The sequence below is a fragment of the Notechis scutatus genome, chromosome 4, assembly GCF_049901735.1.
Source record: "Notechis scutatus isolate UNSWTSFEM ecotype Mainland chromosome 4, rNotScu1.2, whole genome shotgun sequence".
Taxonomy (NCBI): domain Eukaryota; kingdom Metazoa; phylum Chordata; class Lepidosauria; order Squamata; family Elapidae; genus Notechis; species Notechis scutatus.
The window spans coordinates 89,567,369-89,583,242 of NC_142012.1; the positions used below are offsets into that span (position 1 = coordinate 89,567,369).

A 15,874-nucleotide genomic window follows, 5' to 3' on the forward strand; every position below is an offset into this window, starting at 1 on the left:
AGGTCCCTTCCAACTCTGTTAAACTGTTAAACTATTTTAGTTTAGTTAACTATTTTGTTTTAGTTAAACTGTTTTAGAAATTCCACCGCCTTCCGATGAAAGTATTTAGTGACACCAAATCCCTACAGTATTTTGAACAACATAGAACATGGGTGTTGTGATGACCCGGGGCGTGGCACAAAAGCAAATTGTCACAAAAGTAGGTAAAGTCCCTTTAATTCCTCCAACGTGGCCCCCAATGTCCAGTTATCATCAGCTGGAGGAAAAACTCTCCCAAGAACAGTTTTTAAAGGGAAGAAATTCAATCTGAACCCAAAGTACATCTAAATTATAAATAAAAACCAACACAAACCACACTGCAGCAATTAACAAGACAGGGCAGGATAAGGAATTGCAGACTTCCAAAAGATAATGAAACACACAGTTGGGAGGACCTCAGAACCCAGATAAGACTTGGGCAAAAAAAGATAATGTATGCTTTGCTTCCATCAAGGTGCTGTGCGCAAACACCCTTTTTAAATCCTGTATCCCCAGCTGCAGCTAATGAAGGGAATCAGGGCCCTTTTCTCCCCCGTAACCCACGTAACTCATGTTGTTCCCTTCTCCGTTCCTCCCTGCATGCCTAAGAATGAAGAGGGGATAGGCCTGGGTCTTCCTCTGAATGCCCAGCTGGCCTGTGCCCTTCCCCAGTTTCCTCCACAGTCAATGGAGCCACACTCCCACTCCCTGTCAGCTGCTCAATCTCCCCCTTGGAATCAGATTCCCATAGGGGCATGACAGGTGTCAAACTCCTGGTGTCATGTTGCCGTCACATGATGCTTCACGATGTTCTTTCCCTTCAGGATGGGCGTGGCCTGCGTGCAGGGGTGGGATTCACATTTTTAAACAACCGGTTCTGTGTGCATGGCTTAGTTGGTGGGTGTGGTTTGGTGGTCATGTGACTGGGTGAACGTGGCTTGGTGGTCATATTATTGGCTGGGCATGGCCAACTCAATATCACTCACATAGAGGCACACATCTCCTCACCTGGCCTCTCTTGACTGTGGGGATACTGCAACAGTAGTAAGTGTGAAAAATGGTCATAAGTCATTTTTTTCAGTGCCACTGTAACTTTAAATGGTCACTCCACACAAGCAAAGTACCAGCAAAGGAGGGGAAAAAAACTCCAGAGAAGCTCCGGAGACAGGAAGTTCAGTCCTGCCAAGAATGTAATAAGAGTCAACGGAGAGGCAGTTTCTGTAAGCAACACCAGAATGTTTCCTTCCTGCCTTCCTTACAGGATTAGGCCAGTAATTGCTTCTAACAACCGGTTCTCTGAACTGCTTAGAATGTTAACAAGCGGTTCTAGCGAATAGGTGTGAACCTGTAGAATCCCACCCCTGCCTGTGCATGATGCATCCAGGATGTGGGCTGCCAGTTTGACACCCTGACATAGAATAAAAGAGTTGGAGGTCTTCTCCTTTAACGCCTTTGCTCAAGCAAGAGACCCCATACCATTTCAGATAGATGCCTGTCCAGTCTTTCCTTAAAAAGCCTCCAGTGATGAAGCACCCACAACTTCTGAAGGCAAGCTGTTCCACTGGTTGATTGCTCTCACCGTTAGGAAATTTTTCTTTAGTTCTAGATTGTTTCTCTCCTTGGTTAGTTGCCATCCATTATTTCTAGTCTTGCTTTCAGGTGCTTGGAAAATAGGTTGACATCTCTGTGGCAGCCTCTCAAATATTGGAACACTGCTATCGGGTCTTCGCTAGTCCTTCTTTTCACTAGACTAGACATATGCAATTCCTGCAACCGTTTTTCATAGGTTTTAGCCTCCAGCCCCCTAATCATCTTTGCTGCTCTTCTCTGCACTCTTTCCTGCTTCTCAATCTTTTTTTAATTTTATTTTATTTATTATTATTTGGGAGGTGGGGGTTGGGCTGGAGTGATTCACAGCCAAGAAACAGTTGTGTAAGCGCTATGGACTTCCAGTGTGAAAGAAGGGTTAGAACTTTTAACCAGGGGTGGGGCTGCTGGGGGTTCGCAGGGGTTCGGGAGAGCCCCTAGCTAAGATTCTGTGCAGTTCGGAGAACCCCCAAATCCCACCCCTGGCTGGCCCCACCCACCCCACCCCACCTACGAGTCCCCACACGGCTCGTTTTGGATGCAGATAAGTGCAGGGCGCCCATGGAGGCTTGGAGATGGTGAAAAACAGGCCTCCTGGAAGTTCGGGAAGGCCAGAAATGGGCCCGTTTCCGGCTTCCAGAGCATCTTCGGAGCCCAGGGAGGCCATTTTCACCCTCCTGGAAGCTCAAGGAACGCCTCCGGAGCCCGGGGAGGGCAAAAACACATACACCCCAGTGTTGCGACTCAGAGGCTTGAGCCTGCTCTGTTGGAGGACACAGGCTCGAGTGATGAGGAAGAGGAGGATTTGGCCTTGAGGTTTGAGCCTGCTTTGCTGGAAGATTCGGAATCATCTTCCTCCCCTTCCTCCCTGGTTGTGCCTCAGGTGTCGGCAGATAATCAGGAGAGAGTGCTGGAGTCCTTGGCTGAGGATCAAGCCGAGGAATGCTGGTTTGATGCAAGGCAAGGACGCAGGCAGAAGCGGGAAATGCAACGTAAAAGGAAAGGTCAAATCAGGGACTGACTTGAGAGACTGACACGCCCCTCAGGAAATAAAAGAGGGCGTGTTAGCTCTGAATCCTCATTCAGGACAATTTGTTTATTCGGAATAGCAGCTTGACAAATTCTCTGTGCGCCGTTTGCCTTTTGATTTATGGTCTTGTTTGTTATCGGACTTGGCAGGCAGCTTCTGGAAGACTGCCAAGGACTTCTCCAGTCAAAGGAATTTAACTCTTTCGTTCCTGGTCCTGTCTGTTTATTTATATTCCTTTGGAGGCTTGGACTCTCACTTCGTGGTCACAAGTGAGACAGAACACCCCAGCATGGTGCAGGAGGCCAACTCGGCCACGCCCACTATGGCCATGCCCACCCAGCAACCAGGCAGAGAACCTGTTGCTAAAATTTTTGAGGCCCACCCCTGCCCTTAACCAATACAAAATTGCAATCTGATTGATGCTACAGCCTGGAAATAAAGTTTTTGTGTCACTTTCAAGAGAAGCACGCCTACAGGGATCTGTCAACATTTGAAATCACCCTGAGAACTGTATCGGTGAGGAGTGGCTGTTATTATCCATGTGAACAAACTAGCTGACTAGACAGAGGATAAAAATTCAAAATTGTATACCTACAATCCAGCAACAAATCTATGATAATTAAAGAGGAAAGAAAAATATTCAAATGTCATGGGTAAAGATCAGTGCATCTGAAAGCAGGCATAAACCTTTAAACACATTTTTTAAATAGACTGCAAAGGAGCCATTTTAGATGGCCAATTAAATATTTATTGTCAATAAATTATGTTCTACATTCCACAGCAAACAGTTTCACAATAGGGAACATCTTTTTAAAAAAATTACAAGAAAGTTATTCAGCAGAAAGTACATTGACACTAGCAATGATTTTATGTGCATTCTGCAAAGTATTCTGAAACATTATTTTCAAATTTTTTTAAAAAAAGATTTAAAATAGGGACTGAATTAATTTTTTGTCCAATTGCAATACTTATTTCACTTATTTGCTCCTCTTCTTCTATTTTTATACTCTAATGGTTTCTCTAAATGGAAATAAAAACAGAGAAATACTTGTTTAAAATGTTCACTTTTCAATATGCATTTTCATCTGGATGGTTTAAAGGAATCCAAGCTCTCATATGTATTTTTCTGCATAGAATCAAATTACCGACAATCAATATACTTAGAGGAAGGGGAAAAAACTGAAATACACTAGAAACGATCAAAGAAATTCAATAGTTTTCAAGTCTCTATCCAATTAGTCAGTATTCTGAACAGCACTTGAAGTTTTAACACACACACTTGTTGGAAAGGAATCTTAAAATGCTTGATCTTTTTTTCCCAGTCTCTGTTTCAGAAAATAAACCAACATTTTTAATGTCACTGCTTTCCTTTTCAAGCCATCCGAACACAATATGCAAAAATTGTATTATGTTAAAGTGTGCCCAGACAAAAGTTTACATTTAACCACCAGTTTCTTGATTGCTGTTTAAGATAAATGCCTGATTGAAATGAGAAAGACAACAAAAAAAGGCTGCAGCTGAACAAACAACCCCAAACTTTTTACTATAATTTATATAAAAAACTTTCTAAACTAGTTTTAAATCCTGACTGACTCTTTTGCTATCAAAGTCAGTATTTGAGGTAATCTCACATGCCATTGATGTCTACTATAATACATAATTATATCACTGTTCTGCGTTTTTGGATTTTTGTCAAAAGAGAGGACATGTTGTGGCCCGCCAGTGGAGCTGGTGGCAGACATGGGCATTGAGGAGGCTGGGGAGGAACATGGGCCAGTCCTGGAGCCGACAGTTATCAGTTGCCTTTGGAGTTGCAGATCAGTGGGCCAGAAGAACAGCTGGAGCCTGTTCCCAATGTGCTCATGCGCAGAGCTGCCAGGAGAAGGGAACAGTTAAGGAACAAGGGTCGACTCAGGAGAAAAGGCACAGGTGGATGGTGATTGGCCCCTCCCATAAAGAATAAAGAGGAGCAAAAGTGGAGTGGTGTTTGCAGGAGACAATTAGTTCATTTAATTAGGTTGAAGATTTGTTCGTGTCTCCTTGCCAAGTATTTTCTGGCACACCCTTGTACTTGGAAGCTATCAGCCTGGCAACTCTCCAAGCCTGATAAGGTCTATGGTTATAAATCACTCTTGAAAGACTATTTGCCAAATGTGAACGATAGGAATTCACATTAGCCTCATAAAAAGGGGTTTTGTCGGGATGAGGAGTCTGCTTTGTGATTTTGTGATGCCTAGGTCAGAACATGACCTTTAATTAACATTGGCATCACTCATGACTTTTGGGGAAGCAATGGTCGACTGAAGATGGCTCACAGAAGACCTGGAGATAAGAGGAGTCAGTAAATGAATTGGCTCTTTGGAACCCCTTTCTATATTAAGGAGAGGACTGAGGATCACTTACAAGTTTGTTCCATACAATCTGCCTACAAGAAATTCTAACAAAGTGATATTTAGGGTGGTTAGGAGTTTTGGAAGCCAGGAGAAAATCTACCTATCTAGTCTAAGACTCAGGGCCTTCAAAAGGACAGTAGGTTCACTTTCTCCCTTAGCTACTTTAGGAAGTTGCTTGTTACTGATTTTTCTGGATGTTAAGAACCTAATAATATATTAGTAAATAATGTTAACTGTAAAGGAGGTAGTAATTACATACTCGCATTAAGATTTACTTGTAAATATGACACCAATAATGATAATAAATAAGGAACCACAAACTGTTGATAATGGAATTGCTTGCTTTCACTTGTCTATTTTTTGTGTTTTTTTTCCCCCATTTTGTTCCTATGTCGTGTATGTGTTTGTTCGTTATTTTAGTTGTATATTCAATAAAGTTGTTGTGTTTTTTTTTTAAAAGAACCTTCTGAAAGGCAAGTTTCATCACTCTGGGAGAGTTTTCTCTTATCCACGATGAAAGAAGTTCTATGTAAATTTAAGGATAACAAATTTAACTGTAATTTTTGGAAAAGAGCAAAAGGGGATCAGACAAATCAACTAATGTAAACAACTGCCTAATCAACCAACTCTATATAAAACGAAATCCAACTCCACTCCTTTCTAGCACTGAAGATGTTACATAGTTTGGAAATAAAACATCTGCAAACATACAATCAACCTCATAGAGTACACCAATGGATGAGAAATATTCTCTTCTATTGGTGGCCAGGCATTATTTATCATATTTCAGACACATTATGCAAACATCTAGCTCTCTGGAATAGTCTGTAATGCAGGAAAAGGGAGAAAGAAAGAAAAGGAGAGTTTGACTCCGAACAAAGTTACAGTGGTAATGAATGCACCATTGGAAGACTCAAAGAACCCAATTCGGCATTGATCTTCTTGAAGAAAGATCTTCTTGGTTATTAAGAGTTGACATCAACTTGATGGCACATAATCAATAATCACCAATCACTATCGCCAGGCCCAAGACTAGATTGGGTGATGGACCCTTGTATGATATTTAAGTCTTCTAATGTTTATTGGTCTTTTTTAGACTATTTGAATGTCTGTCTATCTATCTATCTATCTATCTATCTATCTATCTATCTATCTATCTATCTATCTATCATCTGTCTAATGTTTTTGGTTTTTCGTTCTTTTACTGCTGTATTTTGCAAGCAATGCAGAGTTGTAACAAATTGGATGTTATATCAATTCAATAAATAAATAAATTCATTGGGACATACTGGTTCATGAAGTTCAGGACTCAAGACTGACTTGAAAGCTTGCATGTGTATATACACAAACAAACAAACACATATTAGCAAACAGATAGTCAGTAGTAATGTGTGCTGAAAATCATGTCACTTCCTTGGTCCAAGAAGTATTTTCAGGTGATTTTAATAGCCACACCATTTATATCAGCCTATTTCAGGCTCCACAATCCTGACCATACTTATATTTATTGGAACTAGTTTTTTGTTTTTTTTTTCTGATTGACACTATGAATTGCCACAAAAGCCTGCAAAAGTAGTTTATCTAACTAGTTGAAACATCTCCAATTAAGAGCTCTTTTCATAAGACCCTCGTGCCCATGTCTGCTTTTCAATACTGGAAATTAGAACACTTTTCTCTAAATCTGTGCACAATTGAAATGTCCTTAAGTACAACACCGAACACAAGATTTGTAAACAGCACTATAATGTTAGTTTTTCAGCCTGTGTATTTAAAAGAGAAACTGTTTTTAAAATGGGTAGGATTGAATCTTTAACATTTGACTATATTTTTTCAACAGAAATCATCATCATCATCATCATCTGTAGGATTAAGACATTTGTTAATTAACAATAACGAGACAATAAAGCTCTATTGTATTCTATTCCATAAGAGCACTTCAAACAAAGGAATATCTTTTCTTTATAATACACTGAAGCATAAAGTTTGCTGACTCAATGCTCAGAATAGCGACTACCATGTCAGTGAATAAGAGAGAGAGGGGTAGGGAGAAACATTACTGCTAATATTTCCTAGGATGCTGCTAGCATCAAGCTCAATATTAGTTCCTATCCAGTAGTTCTGCCTTCAGAAGCTTATGTCTCTTAATGGGAAAGATACAAAGAGAATTTCAGTTCTTTATTAAAAATCAATAAGCATAGGATGAAAAAGTTTCAAACTTTTTTTTGCCTCCCCTTAACACAGACACAGAAGCACCGGCATACCCACACTTGCTCTTTTCTTTCACTTTTCTAAAGGGAGCCAATTCATCATTATCGCCATCCTCATCATATTTCTCCCCCTTCCACTTGAAAGAGAAAAATCCCTTTCGGTAGAAAATGCAGAATGTGACAGCTACTTAGAAATCACCCATGTACAAAATCAACTGGAAGGAAATGACCTTTTCAAATGCGGTCTTTAGACAGATGGGATTACACTGTCCAAAGAACAGTTAGGGAAAGAAGATATTTGTCCTCAATTAGGCACCTTTGCTGTTTCTTATGTCACCTCAAAATTGATGAAAGGGAGAGGGTGAAAATCCTCTTTTTTTTTAACAGCATCATCCTCAAAGAGGCCCAATTCTTTGGTCAGAGAATCGCTGCCACTTAAGTCAGATCTGATTAGGAAGAATCTAAGATTGAAGGGTTATCAAGAAACCACTGCTCATCCTTTCTCTGAGATTTCTCAGTCCAGGTGCCTGTACTCTGACAATCTGATTTAACCCTGTCATGCCCCTGTTGGAATCTGATTCCGAGGGAGAAGTGGAACAGCTGACAGGGAGTGGGAGTGTGGCTCCGGTGGCTGTGGAGGAAACTGGGGAAGGGCACAGTCTGGCTGGGCATTCAGAGGAAGACCCAGGCCCACCCCTTCTTCATCCTAGGCATGCAGGGAGGAACGGAGAAGGGAGCAACGTGGCTTACGGGAGAGAAAGAGGCCCTGATCCCTTTCATTAGTTGCAGCTGGGAGAAAAGGATATAAGTGGGGCATTTTAAATAGCTCTTTGCTGGAAGCAAAGCATGAATTATTTTGGTTTGTCAAGTTTTATCTGAGTTCTGACCTCCTCCCAATTGTATGTGTTTTGTTATCTTTTGAAGTCTGCAATTCCTTATCCTGCCCTGTCTCGTTAATTGCTGCAGCATGGTTTGTGTTGGTTTTTATTTATAATTTATATGTACTTTGGGTTCAAACTGAATTTCTTCCCTTTAAAAACTGTTCTTGGGAGAGTTTTTCCTCCAGCCGATGATAACTGGACATTGGGGGCCAAGTTGGAGGTATTAAAGGGACTTTACCTATTTTTGTGCCTTTGTTGCTTTTGGGACACACCCTGGGTCATCACAAATCCTTAAAAAGGAACAGCAACACCAGTCCTGTTATTGCCATATACTGTAGGTGCAAGTTATATTTCTGGATTTAAAAAAAAGGTTTTTGCATCTCAATTTGCGACAATAAGAGCAAATCATTTCAGGCTAGGATGACCATGATTTGAAAAGTGACAGCTATTTGTACTGCTTCAAGGAGGAATAATTTCAGTCACTTCCAGGGCTACTGTGCCTTTGGTCTCCATGCCACGGTCAAAGTTCTTTGGTTCCAAATAACTTTAGGTTTTCAGGCAGAGTGCAGAAGAAAAAGAAAACGATGGAACCTTCTCTACACAATCTTTCTGAACTCAAGGAAATGAAGCAAATTCTCCTTTCCAGCATCCGTAGGATTTTGCCACCCATTATTAGCATATGGTGTCAGGTAAGAAAGCACTCATGAAAGAAAGCACTCTGTTAAAACTGATTGTCCATCAATGAACAATATAACAAAAATCAGTGGAAGTGTTCCCATCACGCATGGATTTGGCAGCGCCAGCTGTAACTTAATACCACAAGATTTAATCCATGTTACAAAGTATGTCATGGTCCAACTACAAGCATCGATAACGAAGCAAAACATTCACTCCAAGGATGATAAGAGTCGGCAAGCCACCAGAAAGCATTTTCACTTACACAGTGCTATGCACTTCCATCAGCCGTCCTGTACGGCAAGTAGAAAAAGATACCATTGATTGAAAGACTCTACTCTTGTGGCTCAAGAAAATTGGACACATGCTCCTTCTATGCTCTTTTTATAGAGCTATTCTATGCTCTTTTTATAGAGCTATTTGAAAAAAACATATCCTCCCAATAATCAATAAGTATCCTGACAGTTCCGACACGGAGTATTTCCAGTGGCTGCTTAAGGACAAACTAGATTCTGAACAGCAACATTGGGGATTCATTGGAAACGTGATCAATCCACCATAGCTATTTTACACAACTAAAGTGGCAAACCCTTTTGCATTACTATTTCTTTGCATTTTAGTATTTAATGACTATGACCTCACAGTTTATGGATTGTTATTACAGTATAGTTACGCCATGTGTAACTGACAGACTGGATGCCAAATTGTGATTTTAATATAGATTTTATCTGTTATTTATTATTTTATTCTAGAATTTTTAACTGGATATTCATTGAGTGTTTTTATTTGTTCTGGTCTTTGACCGTAATTAACCTGATTTGAACTACGGGTTAAAATATACCTCAATAGCCAATATTTCTGTGAAGACAGGAGACTCATTAAGGATTTGGGACAGAGGTGAGCAGAGCAAAAATATAATTTTCCAGATACTGTATAGGAGTGCATGAATGGTGTGGTAGCCTGGTAGTGAAGGCACTTGCCACTCATTCAGAAGGTTGAGAGTTCAATCCTAGGTAGCAGCAGATGTTTCTCTCCTGGGACACAAAGAAAAAAATTCTGCTGTGAACTCCCTGTAGGCGTTAGGAAGGATGTCCGGCTAGAAAATGCTCAGCTCCATTCTGTTACCCTGACTTTACCCCAATTAAGGGATTACAGGGTCATAAAAATGGAGGATACTCTATATGAGTGCATATTATTGTTGTTTTTGAACTTATATTACTTCAATCCCAGCCCCAGCCCCACATTTTAAGGACTTTGCTTGCAATCTTATAAACTATAATTAAAAATGAGATTTCGTACTGGGATGGTGTTTAAAAAGTTTAGCAGAATATATGAGGTAAATGAAGAAGCATGTTTTTTTTCAAAAATACACGATTGATTTTGATAAATCATTTGTCTGATGAACTAAGGGTGTTTATACAATGCACAATCATATGTTTGAATAAATTAGCTACTGGCTGCTCCCAGAAAGCCAAATAGAGCTAAAACTCTGCATTTGTTTTGGCTTTCAATATGGGTCCTTTCCTCCATCTACTGAGTTTGAATATACATTGGCCTCTGTATGATTGCATTTGGCTACTGTTTCACTATCCTAAAATCTAACTGATTGTTACATTGGCTATTCTACTGATTATACAAACTGTTTCTTTAAAGTGTTATCAGATCTCTATGGACCGTGTAAAATGGACAGTTGCTTCACGGAATGCTACTCTAGTCCTTGCTGGCAAAGCAGGGGAATGATGGGGGAACCCCAGTGGAAATAAAATGCCTGGAATTCGAATTGAATTCTTTATTGTCATTGTACATATATGTATATACACAGTATACATACAATGAAATTCACAAAACACCCAGAGACCAGACTCAACATGCACACACACATGCTCATCCCTAAACACCTCTCCACCTGCCAAAATTCCCTGCCTCCAAAAAACACACAAGCTTCCACACAACAGACCAAGAAATACTGTCCAACAGCTCACTGATGGTGGTCCTTAAGTTAAGTGCAATTATAGCTCTGGGATAAAAACTATTCAGAAAACATGTGGTCCGAGTTTTAATTGTTCTGTATCTTCTGCCAGAAGGCAACAGTTCACAAAGATTGTAAGCAGGATGGGAAGAGTCTCTGAGAATGTTGTACAACTTCCTCAAACAGCGAGATGCGAAGATGTCATCCAGGGCTGGTAGCTGGAGCCCAATGATATTCTGGACAGTTTTAATGATTCTCTGCAGAGCTTTTTTGTCCACTGCTCCCATACCATACAAGAATTCCGTTATGTTAGGACACTCTCAATGGTGCTGCGGTAGTAGGACAGAAGTAGATACTGAGATAGATTTATCTTCCTGAGCATTCTCAGGAAGTGCAGCCTCTTCTGTGCCTTCTTCACAAACATGTTAGCATTCATAGTCCATGAGACGTCCTCCGAGATATAAGTGCCCAGAAATTTAAAACTACCAACCTCTCCACTGCCTCACCATTTATGTACAATGGTAAATGTACATCTCTCTTCCTCCTGAAGTCAATTATAAGTTCTTTATTTTTTTTGGTGTTAAGTGTAAGATTATTTTCTTTACACCACAGTGTCAGCCCTTGTACTTCCTTTCTATAAGCAGATTCATTGTTCTTATTAATGAGCTCCACCACTGTTGTGTCATCTACAAATTTAATAATTGCGTTGGCGTTATATAATGGGGTGCAGTGACATCTCAGAAGTGAAGAACCCAGGAATCTGAGGTTCTTTCTCCCAAGCTGCAAGATGGAGCCTTGGGTCAATGGCTTGAGGAATATCTCTCAAAAATGGCATCTTTATTGACTTGGAGCTCCATGCTCTACCCTGCATTGTAGTGTTTGAAGTTCCACCAGGACAACTGAGCTGACAGATGTGAGGTGCCTGAAGGGATGAAGAAGGATCACAGGTTCTGCTTTCAAATTAGTATGATTAGGAACATTTGCATTGTATGAGGAAAAGGTAGTAAGTCCATGTATTTTATGGCAAAGTTGCACTTTTGCCTTATCCAAGTTATCATCTAGGAGCTCTAAAACTTTTTCAAAGCTAATTGGCTGTATGCTCTCAAGCATCTTGCAATTACCTGGAAGATCAGAACCATGCATGCAATGGGTCTTGCCCATTATTCTTGCACAGAATAATTGACTGATTATGTGCCATCAAGACATTCTTGATTCTTAGCCTCTTTTAGGATACAGATAGATCTTCTCCAGGATGCTCTATGACCCTTCAGGTTTTCTAACAGTGCACCATTCATTGTCACTGTAGCGGAGAGTACAATTCATTAATGTTTTATCAGATGCCACTTAAAAAAGCATAATTTTTACAGAGCAACACATCTGGAATTTCTGTGTTACCTTGAGGAACATGGAGAAGAAAATAATCTGCTGTTTTCTAGGAAAAAACCTGATATGCTACCAAACAAATCTGGTATTGCTTTGCAGGAATATATGGCATAATATATGATATGTGGGCCTAAGAGGAGGATAGAGAAGAATATAGGGCAGTGATGGCTAACCCTTTTGGTACCGAGTGTCCAAAGTGCGCACACACATGCACAAATGCATGTATATATGCAAACCCCCAAAATGCAATGCACATGCATCCCCATGCATGAGCCCCACCCCATGCATGTGTGAGCTCCTCCCACGCATGCACCCCACTCCTGTGCATGTACACACACACCCTGCATGCGTTCCCCATGCATGCATGTGTGTCACCCACATGCGCCCCACTCCCTGTGCATGCACTACAGAGACCCAAAGACCAGCTGTCTGGCAGGAGGCATACATCCATGCATGGTGGAGCTGAGCTGAGGCGATGGCTCATGTGCCTGCAGAGAGGGCTCTGCATGCCCCCTTTGGCATGGGTGCCATAGGTTTGCCATCACGGATATAGGGTGTAGAGAACTTACACTAACCAAGCTTATAGGCAGGGGTGGGATTCTACCAGTTCGCACCTATTCGCTAGAACTGGTTGTTAACATTCTAAGCAGTTCGGAGAACCGGTTGTAAGAAGAAATCACTGGCCTAATCCTGCAAGGAAGGCAGGAAGGAAACATTCTGGTGTTGCTTACAGAAACTGCCTCTCCGTTAACCTTTATTACATTCTTGGCAGGACTGAACTTCCTGCCTCCAGAGCTTCTCTGGAGTTTTTTCCCCCCTCCTTTGCTGGTACTTTGCTTGTGTGGAGTGACCATTCAAAGTTACAATGGCACTGCAAAAATTGACATGACCATTTTTCACACTTCCTACTATTGCAGCGTTCCCACAGTCATGAGAGGCCGGGCGAGGAGATGCGTGCCTCGATGTGAGTGATATTCAGTTGGCCACACCCAGCCAATCACATGACCACCAAGCCATGTCCACCCAGTCACATGACCACCAAGCCATGCCCACCACCTAAGCCATGCCCACAGAACCGGTTGTTAAAAAAATTGAATCCCACCCCTGCTTATAGGATGTTTAAGGACCCTGAGAATCAGTGGAGCTTCTTAGTCCCTCAATACCTCTTAATGACAAATAACCATTTCCCTCTTCATGTAGAGAAGAAGACCGAAATCCTGACCTCAGAGGTTATATTACCTATATGGTCCATAAGCATGAATATATATATATATATATATATATATATATATATATATATATATATATATATATATATATATATATATATATATATATATATATATATATATATATATATATCATGTTCTTTTTCTGTCAGACTCATTATTCCAACCAAACTTGATCTTCTGCAGCCTAAGTCAAGTAACAGGCATTCCTAACGTTGAGGGTGATAGAAAGTATTGGAGAAATTATAGGTAGCTATTGCTTCCTGCGAGAAGAGAGAGGAACCTCAACCACGAGCACACATGATGGTGGTATGTCCCCTTACCCCAAGTCCTCTGTAGCTGTGAACACTCCATCATGGGCTGTGGGCAGGGATACCACTTTATGTGCTGAATGCGCAAAAGACCAATGAGAGCACACTTGTAGATAAACAGCCTAGTATGATTAATTCTGGTTAATAAATAGTTAAGATGCTGTATTCTTCAGTTTTGAACCAAGAAAGGGTCACTATCTCATATCAACAGTATATATAAGTTGTGTTAAAACAAACTATGTGTGGTTCCCCCATCCCTTTTTCTTTCATCTCTCAAGCAATTTGTAAAATCATATTGCCAAAATATCACTTCTTTGTCAGAAAATGAAAGACTAGATATTTTAAGCCTTCAATAGACTTGACATGTGCATGTGCTCACCTTGATCAGGGGTGGGAATCTACTGGTTCGGACCGGTTTGGGTGAACCAGATGTTAAAGTCACATCTGGTTCGCTGAACCGGTATTTCAACTGACCGGCTGGCCCCACCCACCTTGCCCCTCCCCTCCCAGGAGTCTCCACGGGGCCCATTTTCGATGGAGATAAGTGTAGGGTCCGCGCGGAGGCTCTGGGAGGGGGGATAAAACGGGCCTTCCGGAAATCCAGAAACAGGCCTGTTTCCGGCTTCCGGTAGGCCTCCAGAGCCCAGGTGAGGCTGTTTTTGCCCTCACGAGGCCCAGGGGAAGCCAGAAACATGAAGCTACGGTAGGCCACGCCCACCATGGCCACACCCACCCAGCAATCGAGCAGAGAACCAGTTGCTGGGATCTTTGAATCCCACCCCTGATGTTGACACATCCCGATTAAGAAAGAGAACAAAAACAGAAGCGGAAAATCCAGCATGTGCGATTATTATGACAAACCCACTGAGTCAAGCCTCAATCATTATAAAACTGTTTGAAAAATGGGCTCCTGCCACCAAAAATTAGTTCACCTCTGACATAGTTTGTACATTGTTCCTTTTTAATCAATCAATCAGTCAATCATTCAATTAATCCTTCTTAACAAACTGTTCTTAGTTGAATAAAATAGTCACGCTGTTTCTAATAGAGCAGAATAAGAAAAGAAAGACTAGGGTTTCATTTGTTCTGCTCAGTTTTACCTTCTGAGCTGGTAGGAAGGAAGGCAGTAGTGGTACTTACAAACACTTCGATGGTGATGGGGACGGTGCTATTGAGGGCCGGGATGCCTGCATCCTTGGCCATTACAATCAAGTAAATAACACCATTGGCAACTTGCTCATAATCCAGAGGGCGGATGACACTTATCACTGCAAAAGCAAGAAAGCAGCGTTGGCAATTATGACACTAGGCATGAGATGAGGAAGGAATCTGAACATAAATGCTGCACACTCACCTCCATAACCTTCAGACAAGGTAATGTCAAAGTAACTTTTGAATGCAGAAGCATACACAATGCTATAAGCAATCTGATTGTTTGGAGAGGAATCTTCATCCGAAGCCTAGATTAAATCAGAAAAAAAATGCTTATATAGAAACATTTTTCTACACAATGAAAGCCATTTGGGAGACTTTGGGTCAATTGCTTTCTCTCTTACCACAACTCAACTCTCATGGAAAATTAGGTATGCATGACACCTTAAACCAGAGGTGGTATTCAGCCAGTTCTGACAGGTTACGGAGAACCGGTAGCAGAAATTTTGAGTAGTTTGGAGTATCGGCAAATACCTCCTCTGATTGACCCTGCTCCCATCTATTCTCTGCCTCCCAAGTCCCAGCTGATTGGCTGGGTCTTCTTTTGTTGCCCTGCACAGGAGAACAGAGCTGGAAAGCAGGTTAGTGGGATGGGGAGGGAATGGGGATTTTACAATATCCTTCCCTTGCTACGTCCACCAAGCCATGCCCACCAAGGCATACCACACCCAACAAGCTATACCCACAGAACCAGTAGTAAAAAAAAAAATATTGAATACTACCACTGCCTAAAACTGACCACAGATTAAAAAGCAGGATAGAAATTAAATAAAACCAGGTAGAGTTTAAATAAGACATTTAAAAAGTAGGACAATTTGATGACTTCCAAAGTGCTTTGGAGCACCTGGAGACTTAGAGGTCCTTTTTTGGGGTGGGTGGCTGGATTCCAAAGCCAGGCACACCTCTAACACCAAGAGCAGGCTGATGTGATGTTTCCTTTTCCCATAATATAAAAGTACATCTGCAAAAGTTATTGTAG

General features: G+C 41.2%; 1 protein-coding gene across 1 annotated transcript in view; it reads right to left on the minus strand.

Annotated features, from left to right (window-relative positions):
• CDH23 (cadherin related 23) overlaps positions 1–15,874 on the minus strand; it is a 564,480-nt gene that overhangs the window by 197,914 nt on the left and 350,692 nt on the right. The window contains exons 16-17 of the mRNA XM_087964088.1: positions 15,038–15,143; positions 14,824–14,951 (exon numbers count right to left, since the gene is read on the minus strand). Of these exons, the coding sequence (XP_087820214.1) occupies positions 14,824–14,951; positions 15,038–15,143 (234 nt within the window). The remainder of the gene's footprint in view (positions 1–14,823; positions 14,952–15,037; positions 15,144–15,874) is intronic.